The sequence below is a fragment of the Colossoma macropomum genome, unplaced genomic scaffold, assembly GCF_904425465.1.
Source record: "Colossoma macropomum unplaced genomic scaffold, Colossoma_macropomum, whole genome shotgun sequence".
In the NCBI taxonomy this organism is placed as follows: Eukaryota; Metazoa; Chordata; class Actinopteri; order Characiformes; family Serrasalmidae; genus Colossoma; species Colossoma macropomum.
Window position 1 is genome coordinate 143,690 of NW_023495671.1, and position 24,736 is coordinate 168,425.

The following is a 24,736-nucleotide window of genomic DNA, read 5'->3' on the forward strand; positions in this document are numbered from 1 at the left end:
TAGCTGAAACAAAGAAGGCAGTGATTCTGGGGAAGGCATTCCTCAAACTATGCACAACCAATCAGAGTTGGAAACAGTGAGTAGCTAGTAACCTTAGGTGAGGAGAACCTATCAACACTCTGGCTCCACCTCCAAAGGGTAGGGCCTCCAGCCGAGCAAAACCAGAGTGCACCGCAAATTTGAGTGCAGATTCCTGCGTTCGGAACACAAGGATAGCTAGGTTTCTAAGTTTGTGCCGGCCTTGGTCAGAAAGACAGGTCAGAAGTATTAGGACGCTAAATTATCAGATCTGAAACCTTTTTTGTAACTTGCCTGTTCGTCTACACACCTTAAGTTTGAACCACCCTCAGAGAAGGAAGGTGGATATTTCTTGTCGGGCCAGGGAGGATATATCCATAACTTTCAATTCTGCTAAAGAGAGGTAGTTAGTTAAATTAGTATCACCAGCCTCAGAACCCTGATTGCAACCTGAACCTCGCCAGTGGAGTGGGAGCAGTTCGGACGCCACGGAGACCCAGCATTGCACCCAGAGCCGCGCACTGATCTGTGAACAGATCGACCATCGAAAGGCTGCCCAAGCTCCACCGTCAGACGGCCACGAGACGCCTCCGCCCAATCACTGACGGGAAGGCGCGTGCCCGCACAGAGATGCAGCGTCCACGGCCAGCTAGGAGAGGAACCACCGTGTGAGTTCCAGCCTTCGATCGAGTCTGTCCTGAGACGCCCCCTCCTGAAGTCAGCCCGACTCCAGCGTAAGCTGGAACCATCAATTTGCAGTCAGGGCCCTGACGCCAATTTATTTAATAAGAGAACTTTTATAGGTACATCCAGCCATATAGTTATTCCCGTCCAGGCTTAGGTTAATTCTCTAGAGCCTCTCCCAAGCAACTCCCCAAACCACACTGCCTCATACCATTTAGCCGTGAATCACTCTTAGCTTACTCGAGCTATTTTGTCTTTCATTACTATCACTTTGTTTTGTTTTGTTTTCTTGTTTTATTTTCTATTGTTTATCATTGAATGTAGTCCAAAAGTAGTTTGATATTTAGCCAATAAATTCCCCTTTTCTGAAGCATCCTTGGTGCGAGCGTTTCTCTCTCTTGCCCTGGTCTGTAGACTTCAAATAAATCCGGGTTACCTCACACCCTCACATAAGGTTCTAGCAATAATAATATTAAAAATGGCAAAACCCGTTACAACACCCTTAAAAAAGATGGTTCTTCAAGGGTTCTTTAGTAAACACAGTTGCTCTACATAGAACCACAGACACTCAACAAACCATTTGCATGATTACATTGTTCTTTACATGATAAAATGGTTCTTCTTTGTGTTGTATATGGTCCTTTATAGCACCAGAAAGGATTCTTCTATCATTACAAACTTGATGTCATAACTATAGCAGACACCTTTTTGGTGCTATATAGAATCTTTTTCAAAAAGGTTCGATATAGAGCCATGTACAACTCATTCTCCATCTGTCTGAAGAACCATTTTAAGAATCTCTCACCATCACGTATAAAAGTCCACACGGATGTGTCTCATTTCCCAACTGTTTTGACTAACTGATGTCATTTTCCTGTAAAATTATAGCATTCCTCATAATGTGTTTATTTCTGTTCACAACCTGCCTGATTTTATTTGGCTGACAAAAACACTAACAATGTACAGGTTCATTCAAATTGCTCATTTTATTTCCAAATATAGAAGAAAGTGGGTGCACAAGTCCCCCATATGAACAATGTCTTAAGTCTAGAGCTAAACTGCATGTATACATGACTTTAGCATGTCTGTGATTGTGATGGTGAAGCAGAAACCTCAACACACTTAGAGACAATAAACAGTATCAGCAGGCAATTGTGTTTTTCTAGCACAAAACCTGATGTAATCTTGACATGTCAATTATTATTCATTAATAATTACTAGTCTGTTCTTTTCTTCCATTTTTCAGAAAGTATTCCTCAAAATAAAACACTAAGAATATTCTAATATATTCTAATATATATTATAATATATACAGTCTAACTTTTTAAACTAATTTGTGTGTTAATAGTTTTGACATAATACAACAACAACAAAAACATCTGATACATGCCATTTGTTTATTAATTAAACAGTATATATTGGGTTTAATTAAGGTCTAACTTCTAACTAGGTTTTTTCACATCCCTCTGTTGTGATGTATTTCAAAATATGTTTCTTATGTAATCCATACATCTCTATTATCCAGTGGAAAAAAAAAAAAAAAAGATTGACTGTTTCCACAGGAATAAATCTCAGGAATGCCATAATTCAGATGGTAATTTCACATTTACAAAATGGTTTAAACAGAAGATAAACTAGGAGAGGGTGGTGACATCTTACCATGAGGGACTTCTTCCCTCATGTTACATTTTACATGTGGACTCATGAATTTAACCCTTAACTTCATATACAGTCAGTATGGCTTTTGTGTGATCTGCTGTTTGTTGAAATGAAAGTGTTCCAATAGCATTTCAACAGTCATCTAGGTCTGCTAGTGTGGGTGGGAGTTGGCTGCCTCTATGCGGTGGGATTGGTTATCTTGCCCATGAAGAGGATGCTCTTGGTGCTTTCCTCCACAATGAAGACCAGGAAGGGTCTGTTGACGTTCATGGTGGGAGATACTGAATAAGGTATCTTCAATGAGGTGGTGACAGCAGCTGCTTCAGTGCCCTTCTCATCAACTTTGAGGACGGCCTGATGGAGGACCTGTGGGGAAGTCATGAATCTGTGTGAGGTGAAGGATTATCTCTAGATCTGTAATGCATGCCACAAATGCACTGTACCTTCATCTAGGCTGCATTAAGTTAGCCTACAAGCATATGATGAACATCTTTAGATCTCTCTACCTTGGAAACCTTCAGGTTGGTCTCTTCATTGATCCCGGAGAAGTCTGCACTGCTTGAGAACGCACTGACTATTCCCATTTCCATCAGAGTGTCCGCAAGTGAAAAGGAGGCAGAGATGGAGAACTTGGGCATGAAGAGTTTCACATATCTGCACAGCAGAACAGAGGAATCTTTCAAAGTTCTTAAAGTCACTTTATCACAAAATCATCATTTTGGGATTCTTGGCAACTGGACAGAAAAATCTAAAGGCTAAAAAATGAAAATGACAAGAAAAGGTTTATTTCAATCTTGACTTACAAATTATCTACTCCCACATGGCAATGTGGCTCCCTGCACTACTTACTGGTGTTGCTGGGAGGTGTGGTGGTGGTGGGGCACTGGGGCTTAAACCCTACATGTTCTTAGCATGGTTTCATTAAAACAATGTGTGTCTTCATTAAAACAATGTGTGTTTGTTAAGCTGTTACTCTGATAATTACATTACAGAAACTCAAGTGGTTCTCAAGCCCCTTCCCTTTAGAACTCCTCTGATGGCAATGAACAAAGGCTCCTTACAAAGTGAAGGTTTTGAGAGGTTAGAACCCCCCTTGGTAGAACTGTTCTGGCGTAAATGATGAAGGCTCAGGTTTTCCATTAGAATTACAAGCCATCACAGAGTCTGCTAGGTTTTGTTACTCAATATGGCCAAAAAACATCTAATTTGACATGATGTGGCTTTTTGACTGATATGCAAAACAACCGGTCACAGACTGTTTTTGCATGTTGTGTAGTGGCAGGCAGATATCTCTTAACTTGCTACAGACTGCTTCAAACCAAACTTTTGAATAAATTGAATGGCACATAAAATGCTCGGACATCAACCCAAAATTTCACTTTGTAGCCAGACTTCAGTTATGCCTTTACCGCCGCTGCAGTAATGCCAACTCCCACAAGTGACTGTACAAGATTTGCTATGTTACATTACTGTGAAGCTGGGTTTTTAGTGAAGCTTTCAACAAAAGTTTAAATCTTGAAGCCTAACATATAGCCTGAATATTACTGGAAGAGCCTGTTGGCCTGATAATAATCTCCTGTGGTGGTTGTTAAAAACCTATGTTGACGTCTTTGGCTGTAAACATATTTGCTTTGTTATTCTGTCTCTCTTATGTAAGTACCCAAATAAGTGAACAAATAAATATGTGAAACTACTGTTTGCTGAAAACAAAAGACATTTACCAAACACTCATGAATCCCTGTTAAAGCAGCACTATGTATTGTTGTTTTTATGTAGATAACACACGCTAAAATATTGTAGCATAGTGCGGAAAGTGTGGCCATGCAGAGCAGCAGGCACTGTACTTGTGGAATTTGTAAATAAGGTGTTGCTGTTAGTTTAAAATGTGCTTATTATGCTAATTGGTATGGTGACTATTTTGAGTGGCCCTTTTTAGATGTAACAGACTCTCAGTAACGTCAAAAACACATGGAGTTAGGATTAGGGTAAGGTTGGGTAAAGTTAGGTTTTGTGTAATGAAAGTAACATTAACAAAACATTTACTTAATGTAAGTAATGTTATTAACAGAGCAGTTATAAGATATTTACTTCAGTGTATTCAGATGCTTCACTACTGCTACTTCACTGATATGTTCATGTGTTACTGATAACCTGTTAAAAGTGTATTAATCTGCCTGCTTTCTCGGCTGTTGGAGTAGCACTGAGCAGCAGTTTTCCTTTGCTGCCATTCAATAAAAGAGCATTCGATAAAAGCGCATGTTTTCCGCATCTTGTCCTATGTTGATACCACACTGGTGTTAGAAGTGGGATAGTACCGCCCTGCAGTCTGGAGAGGGCGCTTCCACAAATTCAAAGGCGAATGGTGGAAACGACCAAAACTGGCAGAGGACAGCGGAAGAAAAAGCAGCACAGCGAGGGCGGGGGCGAAGATGGCAGAACACAGGCCACGGCTTTGACCACGGCCCTCTAGCAAAGCTTTGAGCAGGGACCAGTGACATGGCTGGCTGAGGCTGAGCTGGGGCTCCGACACACACAAGCAGCACTCTCGCAGACGTTTACGGCATGTTGGTCGGCGGAGGAAACGGAGAGCGGCTGTGGGAGTGTAGCAGCTGCAATAGCACAAAGATTGACCCAAGGAGTTCTGCCGCAAATGGGGAGGAAGACTGAGTTCTCAGTCTCTTCTTTGTGGCAACCCGAGGGAGAGGATACAACCCGAGAGATGACTGGGGCTCTTTGTTCTTCTGTATTGTTTAATTTATATGAATATCTCCACTCTTTTTTTCAGCAATGAATTCATTGACTCTGAAATCTAATGTAAACAAAACTAATTCACTCTTGCATCCAGCCCAAGTGTTATACCCAATACAATTTCCCAATAAACAATCCTAATGTAATTTCCTTCAAATATGAAAACACTAAATTGACAAGAAATACAATAGGAAATGAATGTTACTTGTAGGTAATTTCTTTGTAATGTTCTAACTGAAATTAAAAGCCTGATGACTGGTGTTACCTTCCGTATAATTTGTCATGCCAGTACTTGAGATGATCCTTGTCGATGTTCTTCTCCAGTTCCTGCATTTTTCCCTCATCAGGTAGAACAATCATCATGGAAGTGTCCCCTTTGTAGGGGACCATGATGATCGAAGTGAAATTATTCCGGTCCCTGTAGTACTCGTAATAGGTTTCTTTTCTCATCATGTTCACCGTCACTGTGGTGTTCTCATCCACATGGAAATCTGCTTTTTCAGTGTACTTTATGTCAAAAGGCTTTTTCCATTTACCTTAGAGGGCAGAATTCAAAGCATGTTATGGCTGCTTTTACATTAAATCCTCATATGAGTGAAAAAGATATTAATTTCTGATGAAATGTTTAGGTGCCTACTTTACCTCTAAAATATATATAGTTGATGAGCATCATCATAGTGTCCTGGTCCAGTTCCTTGATCATGTCAGTGATCATATCTTTGGTCTTTTTGGCGATGTACTTGTTGATTTCCTGCTCAGCAACTGTAGGTTTGGAGAAGTCCACACTGAGGGCCTCTCCTTGGTAGTAATGCTGAGCATCCTTTAGAAACTTGTCTACAGCTTTGAAGCCTTCTCGGACGGCTACAGCACTTCCTGCCTCCAGCAGCATGGCGTCCTGGCTGTGGCCCAGCATGTGAAAAAGGTGCTCATAACCTTCATTAACCTGATCAGGAGTGAGGGCACTGTAGCCCAGGGTGCTGAAGATCTGTGAGTGGGTTTCACCTTTGGCTCCCAGGGCCAGCATGGACAGAGCCATGGAGATGCTCAGTGGAGAGAAGAAGATGTTCTTGCCTTGAGTTTCTGGATGGGCTGCCAGCTTCCTGTATAGAGAGAAGGTAAAGTCAGCATTGTGGGGGGCGAGTCTGTGGGACAAGTCCTCATCTCCATCGTGGCTGGGGTGAGGTTCATCCTTGCCATGGTGGAGATGTTGATGGTGATCTGCTGAATGATCTTCATGACCATGTTGGGCCGCCCACGTCACCGTCAGCAGGAGGGAAACCAGGAAACAGCAAGAGATCTTTCCACACATTTTATCTCCTGGACAGAGAGAACACCCTTAATCTGTATTTGAACAATAGTAGTGCAGTTACTGAGGCTATATTTTGGCATCATTACAGACTACTATACAATGTAAACTTCTTTACCTGTACAGTACCATAAAAATAACAGTAATGCTTAAAGCCATGGTCTGCAATGCTGCTGTAATTGTTATCACTTTAGATGAAGGTAAAAATGCTATGGGTGAGAACAGCAGTGCAGTAATCAGGTTGTGGCAGAAGGACAAACCAGTAAAGTGCTGATCAAGTTTTTCACATTGACATTAGTGTAACATGCTTTAGCTTATAATGCACACTCTTATAGAAATGTATTATAATAACAAAGTTAAATTGAATTACATCACAAAAATCAAGTTCATCTGTATTCAATGTAATATGTAATGTCATATTTTATTAATGTAATACTTTAATTGCTAGTTGTTATTGTTTAGTGATATAATGCTACTTACATGCAGGGAGCTCTCAACAGGACACAGGCTGGAGTGGAGAAACTGATTGAAATCCTTTAAATATTAACCCATTCTCAACTTCAGCAAGCCCACCCTCCACCCCCTTACCGTAAATCCAACACTACTGTTTACTCATGGACTTCAAACAGTGATGCAACATGTAACAGTTGCACACAGTACCAGACAAAAGTGATGACACACCAGCTTTCTATGTTAGGGTCTTCAGTAGCCCCCCTTCGCATTGATGCAGTCAGATTTCAGATATAATGGAATAGAAGTATTGGGGAAATGTATTTAGAATTCAGAAATTAAGTATCATTTTGTACATTTTGTACAGGCAGAATTCAGAAAATGGCAGAAAATGGTTACTTTTTACATTTTTAGGAGAATACTTTTAGAATACTTACCCAATAAATAAATAACTTAAAAAACAATATGCAAAAGAAACACCATCAGTGCTTGTTTAATTATTTCAGAAATTAGTATATGACATATAGAACCTTTTTGAAAATAGTTCTATATAGCACCAAAAAGCGTTCGTCTATATGATGTCAAGCTTGTATACAATAGAACTACAGAACCATATACAACACATTCATTCATTTCAGGATGTAAATGGTTCTGATTGTTCATGGTTCTATATAGAAGCATTATTTTTACTAAAGAACCCTTCAAGAACCATATTTCCTAAGAGAGTGGTAACAAGACCTCAACCACAGAGGTCCTCAAGACTCTGTGCTCTTCCCTGAACTCTGTCCTTCTTTTACCAGCTCCAAAGTCTCCTGTATGAAGACTGTGAAGTTTCATGAAGGTACAGCACTAACTGGACACTTATGAAATACAGCTTGTGACCTGATACAGCTTTAACAGTTTGGAGCAGAATCATCTTTAGAGATAATTGTAGATTTCACAAGAGCTCCCTCTTCCACCCAGCCATCAATAGATCAATAGCAGTTCCAATTCTTCTGAATCGTAAAAGGCCCTTTTCACAAGACACAGAAGTGCATAAACACTGGTTAGAAAACAAGTTCCACTCACGCAGTTAATAACCGGAATGGAATTTAGAAGATGTGTTCAGAACTGTTGGAGAACCAAACACACAACAATGCTGTAATCCAAACTAAATAAGGATATAAAAGATTAGTGGAAAACTCCTTCACAGCTATCAGAATACAGTAACGTCAGCTAACGTCTACAGAGTGATAAATCGATGGAGGTGAAAATAACTATAACAAACATGCTACATAGGCCATGCTGGCTGGAGATATTGAAACAGCTCACTAACAATAAACTAGTTACAACAAAGATAAACATGTGTACGTTCTGGCAGGGGGCACGCTGGGTCATCAGGGTCTGTAGGGCCACTGTAGATGTTTTCCACCACTAACCAGTTCCAGTGAATGAACATCTACTCTTTGCCAAACACTCGCTCTCTCAGATACTGACAGATTTTGAGGGAGTAAAATAAAAACTGTTTCTCTGAAAGTGGCTGAAACAGCAACTCTAAAGCACAAACTGCATTCAGTGTAAGGTTAGCAAAGCTGAAATGCTGACACCGTGGTACTTTTACTTCATATGACAAAGTTTATTCCTTTGTTAAATGCACAAACATTTCTCCTCTGCTCATCGTCAGCTGACAAACCACTGGAACTGATATAAGGCTGATTTTGCTTAAACTTGAACACTTGAGTTATTGCATTAGCGGAAGCAGCGTTACCCTGAAATGAGCACTTCCAGCAGAAAAATGGAAATGTGAAAAGGGCCTATTGCCCAGGACCTCAAACAGAGGGTGGAACTGCTGGGAATCGTATGGTCAGGAGAGGATTGCTGGTGTGAAGCTGCCGTCCATCAATCAACTACAGATATAAAAACTGAGACTAACAGACTCCAGCCTGTTCACACCTGGCTTTGAACCAATTTTGGAAAACTACTTAGTCATTCAGTGGTTTAGATGTAAACAAAATCATTCAGAGTGGTTCAGTGTGAAATGTGTCTCTCTAGAAAAATTTACCAAGTCAAAATTCTTCACCATTGTAGTACAAGAACCAGACGCTGATGCATTTAATGGCTTTACAAGCCACATCCCATTAAGTTATTACACAAAATGGTTATGAATGTGTTGCTTGATACCTGAGACAGTGTTTTGTGATAGTTTTGTTATAAAGTTTTAGCTTAAATCGTATTTTTAATATAAAGTATTACCTCAGGTTCATTTCCATGTTTCCTCTCAAAAATGCATTTCAGCTGAGATCAATGCGCGCAGGCTAACATGCTTTTTGTTGTTATTAGCCTGTAGCAGCAGTCGTTCAACATGGCTAACGCCAGCAGCGGCTTTTGTTTACAGTTTTGAAGATGGCAGAATATGCAGAAGACTTTGAGGAGGTCAGTTTCCAAAATGTCAGACAGCTATATCAATTTGAACCAGAATACACAAAGGAAGAGTTGTAAAGGCTTGAAAAAGAGAGAGCCAAAATGGAGAGACAGACTGAACCTGCTGGTGCTGAAGCAGAACAACCCAGGATGAATGGAAATTGGTGGTGTCGGTGCAGCAGATGTCCTCCCATGCCTACTAAATTTGAATGCCTGTGTTGCTGTGTTGTGTGGTCATTCACAAAGACCCTTATCTAATGATTCAACATTGCTGGAGATGAGACTTGTAATGCTTGATCACGTCCTCCTTGTTTGATCTTGAGATAGGTGCAGTATTTCTGGGACGTGTGGAGATATGAAAAAACGGGATGCGTAATTTTTGTGCTTTACATTTATATCCATGCGGCATTCCAGTACTCTTTCTACTAGTTTATTTCTGAATGTTTGTTGTGCAGGAGCATACTCTTTTTTGGCAATCCAGTCTTTGGTTTGGTTTGTAAAAACAATCTTGTATTTCGGTGTACCTAAACAGTGAAAAAAGAATGATCTGGTTGTTGGTTCACCGTACGGATAATATGTGGATGTAGAAAATAAAACTCAGGAGTCTATGATATGACTTCGCAAGTGCCATGGAAAATGCCTGTTTGTGTAGCCCCATCCTAGACAGTGAAGGCAGTAGCCAGACAGTGGTTTCGGGGCAGTGTTTCGTGATGTCTGGCGAAAATAGGCAATAACCTAATTTATGGCGCTTATATAGCTTTCACCTTCTTTTCTTCAAATAGAATAACCTGCATTAGGCTCAGCAAGTGCAGTTTTAACCATTCATGCTTCTCCAAAACACATATAAGGTGAAGTTGTCATAGCTCAGTGAAGGTAAATGACAGACCTGATCTTGTGGTTGCCTGATGCTGGTTGACATTCAAATTGTGATTCAATATTGCAGTGAAGTACACCCAGGTCATTTCTGGGTGTACTTCACCACTTGAGAAAGATAGACCACCAGGAATCCTGATATCAAAAAACTCACTGTATAGCAAATTAGCATGATCAGTTATTTGTCCTGGATTGGAAGAACCACTTGCTTTGGAAATGACTGATGACTAACAGTATAATCTGCAACTGCACACAGATTTGATTTTTATACTGCCAGAAAGATTTTAATTGCAGCAGGCATATGTGCAGAAAATAGCTTTTGTTGTCAATTTCCATATATTTCCTTGAGCTAAGTCAGACAATGGATGGATATGAAATCAGGGATTTAGCATGGAGAATTGGGTCATTGTTAATGTTCATCCTACTCGTATGCCTGAAGTGTGCCATTTGTTGCAGATCTCTAAGAAGGTTTTTGTCCATCATGACTGAGGAAACAGCCCTGTATGCAGGTGTGTCGTACATAATCCACTTCTTTCTCCTCATCGCATATTCAGACAGTGTGGTGTCTGAATACGAGATGAGGAGATGTTTATTTACATGTTTATTCTTCACCATTCTCCATCCATCGGTGGACCCCGCAAATGTGATGGAGCAATCATTAGATACATGCTTCGGATGTATTTTCGAGACTGGAGTGAGCAGTGAGCAGCATAGCGCGAAAGCCCTGGTTCTCAACGACTGAGAACAGACAGCAGACAGCAGGTCACACAGCCCCGAGGTCTGGCCTCGCCAGTAGTGAACGAAAAAACAGATTAAGACGGACATTTGGAGACTTATTCGCATTTATAAGCAGCGCGGTTGGTTAAATCTGCTGAGAGACTGTCTTTCTCTAAAAAGTTGCGAAATGAACTCGCTTCTCTGTCGTATTTTCCCGTTCCACCTTAAATGGTGCAGCAGTTACATTCGGCGCCTAAGAATTTAAGGTGGAACGGGAAAATTAGAACGAGAAACTGGCGAATGAGAAGCGACTTCAGCCTCGTAAAACAGCCGGACATTTTACAGGAAACTCTTCTAGTTTTGAAGAAAGGTTTTCTGGCGGAGATGGGAGGAAAGCGGCTAAAGCTAAAGCTTAAAGCAGTGTAGAGTAAATCTGCGCTCTCATTTATATTTTTAGCCCAGACTAGGACATCAGCACACACTGAGACATACTGGACATTATATGTTGTGGCTCCCAAGGTGGTTTGATTTTTGTTGAAAGGCAAAATGTCTCTTCTTAACATTTGTGCTGTGACTCCTGACCTAACCTGGCTTTTAATGCAGAGGGAGCCGGTCGGATTTCTCGCTCATCCAGTGGTGTTTTTGTTATGTGCCGCCACAGACTGTCCGGGCGCTGCACTTACCCACTTCCAGTTCAGCCTTTTGTGTTCCGTCAACATTACGTTATAAATTAAATATTCAGAATCGTTCACGTCCGCATCGCGATGCATCTAAGAATCGAGTTTTTCCTGCACCCCTAATGTTCAGTGTTTTAGAGATCATTACTTATTGGCACTTGTTAGATGTCAAATCTATTTCTTGTTGGTCATTCACAAATCTAAATATCTATTTTATAAAAAAACAAATACCCTTTATGATGTCATGGGTCAAATTCATGGGAAATGTAGCAATAACTCTACATGGAGAGAGCTCTATTAGTGGTCCCAAGGTCCACGCCAACACCTGTTTGAAGAAGACTGTTCAAGCCTTGTTTGCATCCTTCTGATTCCATAGCTACCGAACATGTGCATTCAGTAACCTGTAGATTGTTGATATTTTTGCAAAAGAAATTATTACGTGACAGTTCAGATTTAAATGAGCTTACTGATTTTTTATATAGGTCATGAGCTTACACCTTCTTGCTTCTACATACAACTCTAGTGTGACAAACATTTTTTGTAGGGCCCAGACTATATAATCATTGGGTAAAACACTACCTGACATTTAAAGTCTGAACAGATTATAAAAAGACTGGGCGTCTCACACTATCCGACTGGTTTTTGCAGACTTTTTGGGTGACTGAAATATTAGGGATCACACACTACTCAACTTTTCAGCTGTTGCTGAACCGAACGGAATTCACTGAACTCACGCAAACTCTTGGGTGTTCTCTTGTTACTAGGAGACCCAAATAAACAAACGTGGAGCAGCTTGCTGCTGCTGCTGTTTTCTCTGCTGTTTGTGCTGACACAGCAAAAAAAACAGCAGGTAAACATGTTTAAGTGAGGCTCATGGATTTACAAATGTGATCAGTGTGGTAATTTTTTAGAGTTTTAAGTACATAAACTTGATTGTGCTCTTGCCTTAAACTTAAAAGCTTTTCTTCACATGTGAGGGACTTTTCACCATTTTTTCTTTGTTTACTTTCTGTGTTTTCTTTTTTCGCGCTCTCAGTTTTCATGGGCCGTTGCAGGAATAGGTTCAGATTGAGTCGCTGACCAGTTTACACTAAATTACGCTCAGAGTCAGGTTGGAAAAATCAAACATGTTTGATATGCTCTGACTGGTCTGAAACATGATTGGGAGGCAAAAAATCTGAGTCCTGCACCCCTCGCACACTACTCGATTCTCTCTCCAACTGTCGACTCCAACTGACCCAAAAATCTGCAGAATAAAGCCAATTAGCACAGACTCGGCCAGACTGAAAATCGGGGTAAAAGTCGTGTAGTGTAACACCGGCTTTAGAAACATGTTAATTACATTCATAATAATGATGAGCCATCTGGGAAACACACAATAGTGTCTTATTGTACTAGATAGGGTTTTTTCAGTTGCTCTGGGCATTCTCATAATGTACACTACTTACACTTTAAAACAACTGGAAAACACATATCATATCATAACTGAAGTAGTTCAAAGTGTATTATTTTCTTTCGTCATGACATCTTGAAAAGAGTATGTTGAGTACTTAGATCTGTAGCCTGGTAGCAGTATGATAAACTTAAAATCTAATATTACTATATAATTATTGGACCAAAACAATATTTCAGCTCTTTTGAACAGTAAAAATACATATCTGGAGAATCAGACCTGGCATCATCACAATTCTGTACCCCTTTTCCAGCTGCTATCTGCTCCACAAGTTGTCTCATTAGATCATGCTGTTTTCTGTTATATGCATACTCGATTACAGGAAAGAGATATGATGACTGGATAGAGTAATAGGTTGATATTTTGGGAATCTGTAAATTGAGCAGACTTAACAATTTCTGTGTAGCTAGCACCAGCGAACAGAATGAACATTGAAACAACCAAATTGTTTTCTGGAAGCCCTCTAACATCTGGGCAGCATTCCCATCTGTATGCATGTTCTACTATGCACTTGCAATCCACTTTGATTTGGCTGCTGCATGTATGGACAATTTTCTGGTCAAATAACTCTCCACACTGGTGAAACCTGCAGAACAGTTCCATGAGCTTTGACTCATTCACCATCCACTTTGTCTTGTCCCACTGTCCTGCCTACCTTTATGGGTTGAGTTGGTTAAAACAAAAGACACATCTGCAGCATCAGGAGCTTCACCCACAGAGCTTATGGAGGTGTCGAGCAAGGAAGCAGCCTGTGTAGGTTGTAATAAAAAACTTAGTTCCAATGGGCTATATGCACGCAGAGCGCTGATGTAATTCCGGGAAAATCTCAGCCAGCTACAACACTTTCACTACTCGTACCGTTGCTGTGATTTTTGTTAAGTGGCGATAATGTCTCAGGAAAAGAAGTTTTAGGTTTCAACGAACCAACCGTGCTACAGCTGAACATTGCTGTGTGCCTTTGCGTCAAGCCTCCAGTAAGTACATTTTCATACGTTTCCCTCCGATGCAGAAACCAGGTGAAAATGGATTGTCACTATGCGGAGGAAGAACTTTACCAATAGTTCCCATACCTGCGTTTGTAGCTGGCATCTTAAAAAGAGGATGTTCGTGAGCCTGTGTCTGAGACAGGGCAGTGACTGTAAAGAAGGGAGCAGTTCCGACATTGTTTGAGTGGAACAATTTCTCCAGTCCACATTCACGAGCGGGGGTTTGGGAGAGGAGAAAGCTAACGGCGGAAGCTGACACACGGGGTGAGGAGGCTGATACCTCAGGCTACACATGGAGCACCTACGCCGAGTGAAAGAACACAAGTTCTTTGACGCTGATATTCCACTCTGGCTTTTTGGTAATATTAATCAGCTCTACACTGTTGCATGTCTCCTGACAAACTATGAAAACGGGCCTCTTGTAAAGGCTTGGGCAAAGAACCCAGAATAGCACTTATACATTACAGTGGTTCCTAACCCATGTCCTGGAGGACCCCCTGTATTGCACATATTATTAGTGTTTCCCCTGCTCTCAACACACCTAAACAAACTAATCAGCCGATTAACAAGCCCTTCATCACTTGAAGCGGGTGTGTTTAGAACAAGGAAAATACTAAAATTTGCAGGGCAGGGGTTCTGAAGGACCAGGGTTGGGGGAACCTGTCATGTATTGCACTTACGTTTAATCAGCTGATGTTATCCATAGTGACATCTTCTGCTGGGCTTTTTTGAACATGGAAGAAGTGTTAGCCTCCCACCATCTCCAACCCCAAAAAAGCCTGCCAGAGGATGTATATTTTCTTGAGAACAAAATGTAAATCTTGTAAATAGCAATTATCTGTATATACTTACAGGAAATCTGTTTTATATTGTTCATTATTGAAAATTGATTTATTGTAATAAATTCAATTAAAAAATCGTTTTTTGGCCACCCACCTGTCAGTCCTGCTTTCCTACATTCTTCTAACAATCACCACAGTTTACACAAGACAATAAAAACAGAAAAAGATTTCTGTACCAGCAGCTCTCATACAAAAATAATGCTTGTGGACTTGAATTTTTCTGAATAACTAACAACATAAAAAGCTGCCCTTATACTATAATAAAGAATCCAAGACGTCTGACTTTAAACAAAATCCTGAGCATAGAAGCCCCCAGACAAAAGAAAAAAAAATCACAAAAAATGTACAATTCTGTACGAGCAGCTGCCATACAAATATAATGCTTGTAGACTTCAGCATATTCTGAATAACTAACTACATAAAAAGCTGCCCTTATACATGAATAGATACTAAAGAGTCCAAGACATCTCCCAGATAGCAAAATTAATCTGGCCCAGATCCGGCCCACACCCCTATTTTCATCTGGCCCACTTGGGCGGACTGCTCCACATCAGCCAAAAGTGAAGCACACTACAGTGCCTAATCTGAGCCAGAAGCTGACCACAAGATGTAAGCCGTATCAGGAACAGATCAGCTCCAGACTTTTTTCAGATAGCAAATCCCCTTCACATTTTTCTCTGGTCCGTAAGTTAGTAAAAAATTAAACACACTACTGGGGCTAATCTGGACGGTATAGGTGGCCTGGATTTGTAAGCAGTCCACACAGGAACTGTCCCAGAGTCAGCTGCTATGTGGCTATTGATTCTCAGTCTTATTTAAAACTAGTCAAAGACAATTTACCACCAGCCTACAACCTCCCATCATGACTGGCCTACATATACAATAATGGATTTCTTCAAAATGTATTCATCACTGTAAATCAGTCAGGCATTTTCCTTTATTTTCAATATAAATCTAACAACAATCAAAAATGATACAACAGTGACACTGATGTTGTAAAAAAAAAAATATGAGCATGACTGTGTCTGATATACTCGCTTCAACATTACACACACCATAATGTCAGTTTCACTGCTGAGAACAGACCACCATCCAAATAATATCTAGTCAGTAGTGGTCCTATGATGGTCCCTTTCCATCCAAATCATGTGTAACAACAGATGAGTGCAGACACAATTTAGGTGTGCACAATGTACTGGCATAAAAACCGTTGCACTATAACAGACATGAAAACATGTCCATTTAAATGCCAAAATAATCTTTGAGCAGTGCCAAATAAAACAGTTAAACATTAATGAAGTCCTCTAAAAAGGTCAGGTGTACCAACCAGGTTCTTTTTGATGAGTTCGCTGCAGTCTTCATTCAGGTATGTTTAAAGTGCTCTCTTGTGGTTTTAATGTGGTCATTCTGAAGGAAACAGAAATATAGCATTAAATCGAATCCCTACACAAATGTTACATGTTATTGTTCACATAAGATTCACTTACATTACTGATCAGAGCTCAACAAAATTCTCCATGGATTTTCAGTCACTTAGTTCAGTGAGGAAATTCAACATGTGCATCTTGTGGCACTTTTTTCCTTTCTGCTCCGCTTTGGTCTCTTGTTCCATACTGATTCACATACTGTTCTATACTGATTCACATGAGACAAACCAAAGAGTAGTGCTCATTTTTTTTTCTAAATTCACAAATGAAATTTTTCTAGTTTATGTATAATCTAAAAGAAAATACTCGCAATACATTTCTTGTTTAAACAGCCCATGTACTGACCTTAGAACTAATTCCAGTGGCAATGCTGCATCTCTTAAAAAAACAAATGTAAATAGTTCAGTTTCTAGGTAATTAGGTATAACTTCTTTGTATGTACACTCACTGTCCATTTCATCACATTAACCCACTATAAGCATATTCTGCTACAAGATATAGCTGTACAATATAGCAGTCACCCCCAGCCCCATACATCAGTGGAAAAGACCACCACGCATTTATATTGTTGCAGTTGGGACAAAACCTTGCATCCCCAAAATGTTAACTTCAAAGGAAAGGGAAAATAAATCTTAAATTTAAGTGGAAATTAATGGAAGAAGATTTTTTTTTCCCAATAACTTTGGAACATTTCTACTGCTCCATTAACCGTGAAAGTCTGACTCAATGTAAAGACAACAGATTCTACATAACAATTTAAAAAAATGTCCTGGCAGTAACAATACGTTTGGTGGACCTAATAAAATAGAATAAAAGTGTGTAAATACAAACTAAATACAAAGCCTTTAACCCTGTGACTGGCACGCAGACTGCTGGTCAATATAACAACACAAACAACAGTCTCAAACAGCTAACAAAAAGGCAAGATACAGAGAAAGATTTGAGACGAACATCGATAATTCGGAGATGAATGGACTTATTTGCATTAATAATCACTCCAGCTGGTTTTCTGATATGTTTAATTTACAACGAGAAACTGTCAAAAAGTATCTGCCAGAGATGTGAGAAAAACGGCTATATCTTAAAGCAGAGCATCGTAAGTCTGCAGTTTTGTCCATATAATATTATTTTACCCTATTCTGGGACATTAGCACATACTGAGACATATTTACAGCCAAGATGGTAAAATGGTACTTCAATAAAATGGATAGGTCATATGTTATCTAAATACAAAACAACTAAGATTTGTGGGTAACACTTTCTTTGAAGGGTGTCTACATAACACATTCATATCACCTTACATAAACACTTCATAACATGTTTATGAATCCTTAAATCAACATTCATAAACTATACATGTTTTACATGATATTAATATGGACTACTATGTCATTTTACCGAAAGATGTTTTTCAAAATAAAAGTCCTCATTTTATTTATTATTTTCAGTGAAACTCCTCTTTTCTGGATTGTCAGCATAAAATGACCTGGCTTTATCCCTTTGGACAGAAAGTGTTTTGACACTTTTTGCCTAGACTTTCAACTTTTTTTTTTCTCAAGCATTTGTATTTTGCAATATGCTATTCTTTCTGCTTTTTACACTAATTATTCATATATAAAATGTACTGTTCATTCAACACTATACATAATTGTGAAAATGTTACTTAAACTAAGTTTAACTTTCTTGGGGTAAATGCTAACACTGTTATCCCAATTACTGTGGAGGTTTTATTTTTAGTGATGTTCTTCCTCACTTATGGTTTTGGAGAAGGCACAAGTATAACTGTGCATTGATTATCCTGTGTAACTGAGGTTAAATGTGACAAGCACTGTTATCACAAGGAATGATTCCTTTTTTGGCATTACGTCAAAGTACAATCGAGTGGTGGCTCTTTGACTTTCCTCACTCAGGGTGCTGATAATTTGTAAGAAATGTCCTTTATAAATTTGCCTTGCTTTGCCTTCACCATAAAAGTGATGGAAGTCACGTTAGCCTCACTAAAGTGCATGTTACATGAATGGATGGATCTTGAACGGAATGGATAAGTATTATGGGCCTGTCCCACCACCACACAAAGTTTGAGACTTTAAGTTGATTGACTGTTCATAGCATATTTATGAGTAATTCACTGTCCATATAGTAAAGTGACATGCAAGACAACATTCATAAGTGATTCACAGCATTTTAAGGAGCTGTTAATATACCATATAGTAAAGTGACATGCAAAGCAGCATTCATAAGTGATTCATAGCATTTTTAAGAGATGTTTACAGACCATGTGTATAAATAGTGATAGTGATTTACAATTAAATATCTACAATTATTTTCCTTACCTTTGCAGCAAGACCCAATGACTGTGAAAAGGAGTCAATAAACACCACAAGTAGGAAGGTCCTTTTTTTTATTGGCAAGACCAGAACAGGCACTTAAACATGCTGCTCAAACTCAAATCAGGAAACTACAAACTCTTCTGAACATGGAACTGCAAAATACAGATGTGTTCAATAAAATCTTCAACTCTTTTCTAAAACAAAAAATAAAAGACACCACCTCATGTGGCCATTACTTAAGGGGTATTGCCTTCACTTAGCTCCTTTTCTTCTTAGACTGAAATTATTTTAAATTCTCTGAAAAACAAAACAAAAATATGAAGAAAATAAACAAAATGGCACAAGTCACTGCAAGAGTCTGAAGATATCATGATACTGGCATTGCTGCTGGTTGTCTGTCCTCTTCTGGCTATACAAAGATCAAACAGGAGCAGTCAGATGTGTGGAACTCTACACGTACAGGATGAGCCTATTTATACTGGAAGCGCATGAACGTTATGGTACTGGGCTAGATAGACTGCCATAGCAGAGGTAGGATATATAACTAGCAGTATAGCAGTTAAATTAGCTAGCTGATCAGTAACTGTTGCCAAGAAACTTTGCTAACTAGCTAGCAGGCTAACGCTACCTTACATTAGCTATTAAAATGCATCAAGCTAACGTTCATGTTAATCTCGCCTAGTTAGCTAACTAAGTTACATGATTCAGTTGAACCCCAAAGATTAATAGACCTTATGCGGCTCTTGTTAACAACATTCTTTTTTTCGAACTTAAATAACTGATACTGATTTAACTTAGCGCACTGTTTGTAACGGTGCCAGCCGAGCTGAAGTAGTTAGTGGCCTAAACGAGCATTACTTCTGACGCACAGCAGTGATGCGGAGTGATACGTTAAGCTAGTCCCAAATGCAAGGTCCACGTTTGGCTAGTGACGTGGTCTACACCAGGGGTCGGCGAAGTGTCAACAAAAATCATTTTACTATCCTGGCTGTAATGTGTCTCAGTATGTGCTAATGTGCTAGTATAGGCTAAAAGTATAGAAACGAAAGACTTACTTTGCTCTGCTTTAACCTTTAGCTCAGCTATGGCCGCATGTCTCGCATCTCCACCACGAAACTTTGCCGATAAGTAAAATAATCTTGTGAAAAAGTGAAATAATTCTTGTAAAATGTCTCTCAAAGTTGGTTTTTTACGAGGCCGAACGCTTCTCGTTCGCCAGCTTCTTGTTCGAATTTACCCGTTCCACCTTAAATGGCGCCTGAGGTGTCAGAATATAACTGCTGCAGCATTTAAGGTGGAACGGGTAAATTCGAAAAACAAGCTGGCGCACGAGAAGCTGATTTCAGCCTCGCGACTTTTCAGTATTTGATAGTTTCTCGTTACAGATTAAATATATCGGGAAACCAACTGGAGTGACAATGAATTCAAATAAGTCCATTCGTATCCAAATTACCGATGTTGTCTTAATTTTTCCTTCGCTTTTTTGTTAGCTAACTTACTAGCTAGCTGGGCAAGACTGTCCTGCTGTGAACAGAAGCCTGCACGCCTGCAGGGTTAAAGGGTAAATTTGCAGATATAGGCTGTATTAACCCCAGTGTTAAAGACAGTGTTAATAATTGAAACTGTGTTGAACGATCAGCAGAGCTTTATTTTACTGTAAAGGCGGATTATTTTATGTTTGCCTATTTTGCAGTTCCATGTTCAGAAGAGTTTGTGGTTTCCTGATTTGAGTTTGAGCAGCATGTTTAAGTGCCTGTTCTGAACAGTGGTCTTGCCAATAAAAAAAAGGACCTTCCTACTTGTGGTGTTTATTGACTCCTTTTCACAGTCATTGGGTCTTGCTGCAAAGGTAAGGAAAATAATTGTAGATATTTAATTGTAAATCACTATCACTATTTATACACATGGTCTGTAAACATCTCTTAAAAATGCTATGAATCACTTATGAATGCTGCTTTGCATGTCACTTTACTATATGGTCTGTAAACATCTCTTAAAAATGCTATGAATCACTTATGAATGCTGCTTTGCATGTCACTTTACTATATGGTATACTAACAGCTCCTTAAAATGCTGTGAATCACTTATGAATGTTGTCTTGCATGTCACTTTACTATATGGACAGTGAATTACTCATAAATATGCTATGAACAGTCAATCAACTTAAAGTCTCAAACTTTGTGTGGTGGTGGGACAGGCCCATAATACTTATCCATTCCGTTCAAGATCCATCCATTCATGTAACATGCACTTTAGTGAGGCTAACGTGACTTCCATCACTTTTATGGTGAAGGCAAAGCAAGGCAAATTTATAAAGGACATTTCTTACAAATTATCAGCACCCTGAGTGAGGAAAGTCAAAGAGCCACCACTCGATTGTACTTTGACGTAATGCCAAAAAAGAATCATTCCTTGTGATAACATTGCTTGTCACATTTAACCTCAGTTACACAGGATAATCAATGCACAGTTATACTTGTGCCTTCTCCAAAACCGTAAGTGAGGAAGAACATCACTAAAAATAAAACCTCCACAGTAATTGGGATAACAGTGTTAGCATTTACCCCAAGAAAGTTAAACTTAGTTTAAGTAACATTTTCACAATTATGTATAGTGTTGAATGAACAGTACATTTTATATATGAATAATTAGTGTAAAAAGCAGAAAGAATAGCGTATTGCAAAATACAAATGCTTGAGAAAAAAAAAAAAAGTTTAGGCAAAAAGTGTCAAAACACTTTCTGTCCAAAGGGATAAAGCCAGGTCATTTTATGCTGACAGTCCAGAAAAGAGGAGTTTCACTGAAAATAATAAATAAAATGAGGACTTTTATTTTGAAAAACATCTTTCGGTAAAATGACATAGTAGTCCATATTAATATCATGTAAAACATGTATAGTTTATGAATGTTGATTTAAGCATTCATAAACATGTTATGAAGTGTTTATGTAAGGTGATATGAATGTGTTATGTAGACACCCTTCAAAGAAAGCGTTACCGATTTGTGTGCATAAAGCTTGTTGTTATTTGCCAAAGCGCCAGGAGAGTCATGTAGTTTGGTGTTAAAAAGCCATGCTGTTATTACAAATATAAACATAGTTAGAATGGTTCTCAACCAATCAGACTGTAAGGTTGGGACAAACTGTTGTATAAGACATAATAAAGAACATTCAGCAAAATAGTTATAAAACGTCCTAATTTTTTGAACGGTAGCACTTCTGTGTTGTCTTCAAAGTTTTGGCCAATGCTGGACAGCTGCTGTTTTTTTATTGTAATGCTGTGGAAATTGATATTAGTATTGATCATATTCATTAGGGTTTATTAGTGCAATAGTGTCTCCATTTTAGTTTTCCAATCATTTTGCAACAGCAATATTTAAGACTTTACAATACAGCAAAGTTAGCTAGTCAGATCCAGTAAGACTGCAAATGTTGTTAGAAAACACAAAACACCTCAGTTTAATAACCACCCCACAACATGCTAACACGCTAACCGCTAACTTACACACTAGATTAGTGCTAACAAACTAACCGAAAACCAAACCACTAGCTAACATGCTAACACGCTAACCGCTAACTTACACGCTAGATTAGTGCTAACAAACTAACCAAAAACCAAACCACTAGCTAACATGCTAACACGCTAACCGCGAACCTACACGCTAGATTAGTGCTAACAAACTAACCAAAAACCAAACTAGCTAGCTAACATGCTAACACGCTAGCTGCAAACCAACCGGCTAGCTAAAGTGCTAACATGCTAACCGCTAACTAACACGCTAGGTAACATCCTACAACGCCAACAGTTAACAGCTTTGCGCTAGTTAGTTAAAGGTAAAACATAAAAATGAGTTAACTAAGCTGACGTTAGCTAGCTAACGTCTCATTAAGGTAACCTAATATATTTACTTCACCTCACTGTTTTTATCACAGAGGTTTACATTATTAACAGATAATAATCTTATAATACCAACACTGTAATGTAAGGTGAACTCCAGAGACAGTTACCTGTTTAGCCCCTGACAGCAGGGAGGGAAAGAAAGATCCACAATCTCTCTTTTTTTTAAAGAATGTACAAAATATACAACCAACATCAGACCAATACATTATCAGACACCGTATAAGAATGTGAACAGTACAGAGGATGCATACACACACACACACACACACACACACACACATACATACAAGAGGAAAGGCAGTTAATCAAGTGTCTCTCCATAAAGCTGGTCATAGAAATTCAAAAATCTGTTACTTTTCTTAGTTTCTACGAGATATAAGGACTGCAGTAGTGATTTAAATTCCACTAAAAAGAGGGACAGGGTTGGCTGAGAATTTGAAAACTTCTGTTTATGAATAAAGAATTTCGCATGTTGAATGAAAAAATTAACAATATACTCAAGATGCTTGTTAGTAAAGTTATTGTAGTAACAAATACTGTCTTTGAGATTAAAGGAATAATTAATTTTGACAGGTTAGAAAATGTGAGCACATAAATTGGACCAGAAGTCATTCGTTCTCTCACACTAAAAAAAAAGGTGAGTCAAAGTTTCATCAGCAGATCCACAGAAGGAGCAAAAGCTATCAATGTCAACAAATTTGGAAATAACAGAATTCACAGGGTATATTTTATGTAAAATTTTAAATTTTTTTGTATCTTATTGGACATACAGTATTAATGCAAAAGCCATGCCCTTTTCCAATTGATATCCTCAATAAAGGACATCCAATAGAACTTACCCCTAGGGGAAATGTTGTTTCTTTGTTGAAGAATATATCGAATATGTTTATTTTCACTTTTTTTCAAGTATATTTATACCACCCAAAAGCAATGAGGGTAGCATAATTTCGGTATTACAAAAACTTAAATAACTTTTTACAAGATGAATGAGGTCATCAGGAATAGCTCTAATCAAGGCATTATATTCTTTAAAGGGGACTGGGAAGTCATGTGTAGCCATGAATTGATCATAAGAGAGCACATTTCCAGAATTGTCAAATAAAGAAAGAACATTATTATTTCTTTGAAACCATTTGGAAAAAAATAAGGACTTATTCCTGACAGTTATCTCAGAGTTGTTTCATAAAAGGGTTCTATGCGGGGAGAAATTGTGCACAAAGCACAACTTCCAAGCAAAAAGAGCCTGTTGATGAAACTTAGAGAGAGAAACTGGGAACTTATTTGGCAAATAATTACATTTCAAAAGAAAAGATAAGCCTCCAGTGTTGTTAAAAATATGATTGGGGATGAAAAACCACACTGAATTTGGATTTAGGAGACACCTTCGGAGCCAGTTAATTCTAAGGGTATTTTAATAGTATCAATAAAATCTAATACTTCCAAACCACCTTCTGCTCTACTATTGGAAATCACATTTTTTTTTAAGCTTGTGTGATTTATTTTTCCAGATAAAGTCCAAAAATATTTTATTGATCTCATAAGGAAATGACACACTAATAAAGACAGAGGGGTATACAAAACGAGACAATCCCTCAGCTTTAGATAACAGAACTCTACCATATAAAGATAAATCCCTCTGGAGCCAGAGGGTAAAAATATTGTTAGTTTTTTTCATTCTACCAGATAAGTTCAAATGTTGTCTGGCTGAAAGAGTTTTTGTTATATAAATGCCAGGGTACTTAACAGTATTTTTAACTGGAATATTGCACATCGAGGTGTCAGCACCATCATGAAAAGACATTATTTCACATTTGGCCTTGTTCAGTTTTAAACCTGAAGCTTGAGAAAAAAACTCAACTAAATTTATGGTAAATTTATTTGACAGCTGACAACTATCTTTGAAAAACAAGGTAGTGCCATCTGCCATTTTAATTTTATGGCCAAAAATGGAAATTCCTTCCAGACTATTTTCATGTACAATGATAATAACTCTGTAACTAAAATGAACAAATAGGGCGAAATTGGTCAGCCTTGTCTTACCACACAGTTTATGTCAAATCTTTGAGAAGTATTAAAATCAACAATTAAAGAGCTATTAATTGCACACATGAGCAGACAGAAAAGCAGACCTGTTGACGCCTTTATTAAATCACTTTAACCTGACTGATTTTCACTCAGAGTTAGACTTACATCAGTCCCATGTAAATAATATATTTTAAGCCAAAAAGCTCTTTTATTGAACACAATTCAGATAAATGAACTAAACA

General features: G+C 38.6%; 1 protein-coding gene across 3 annotated transcripts; it reads right to left on the reverse strand.

The window, feature by feature from the left end:
- Nucleotides 1-1,669: 1,669 nt before the first annotated feature.
- LOC118802755 (alpha-1-antitrypsin homolog) lies at nt 1,670-6,990 on the reverse strand. Of its 3 annotated transcripts, none has more exons than XM_036563223.1 (5): nt 6,896-6,990; nt 5,752-6,426; nt 5,375-5,645; nt 2,868-3,015; nt 1,670-2,727 (listed from the first exon to the last, which is right to left on the reverse strand). In XM_036563223.1, the coding sequence occupies exons 2-5, from the start codon at nt 6,416-6,418 to the stop codon at nt 2,539-2,541; spliced, it is 1,275 nt and encodes a 424-aa protein (XP_036419116.1). In that variant the 5' UTR covers nt 6,419-6,426; nt 6,896-6,990; the 3' UTR covers nt 1,670-2,538. The 3 variants fall into 3 exon arrangements, with proteins under 3 accessions (XP_036419116.1, XP_036419117.1, XP_036419118.1); XM_036563224.1 differs by having other exon boundaries at nt 5,752-6,450; nt 6,896-6,950; XM_036563225.1 differs by having other exon boundaries at nt 5,752-6,209; nt 6,896-6,914.
- Between the last annotated feature and the right edge of the window lie 17,746 nt (nt 6,991-24,736).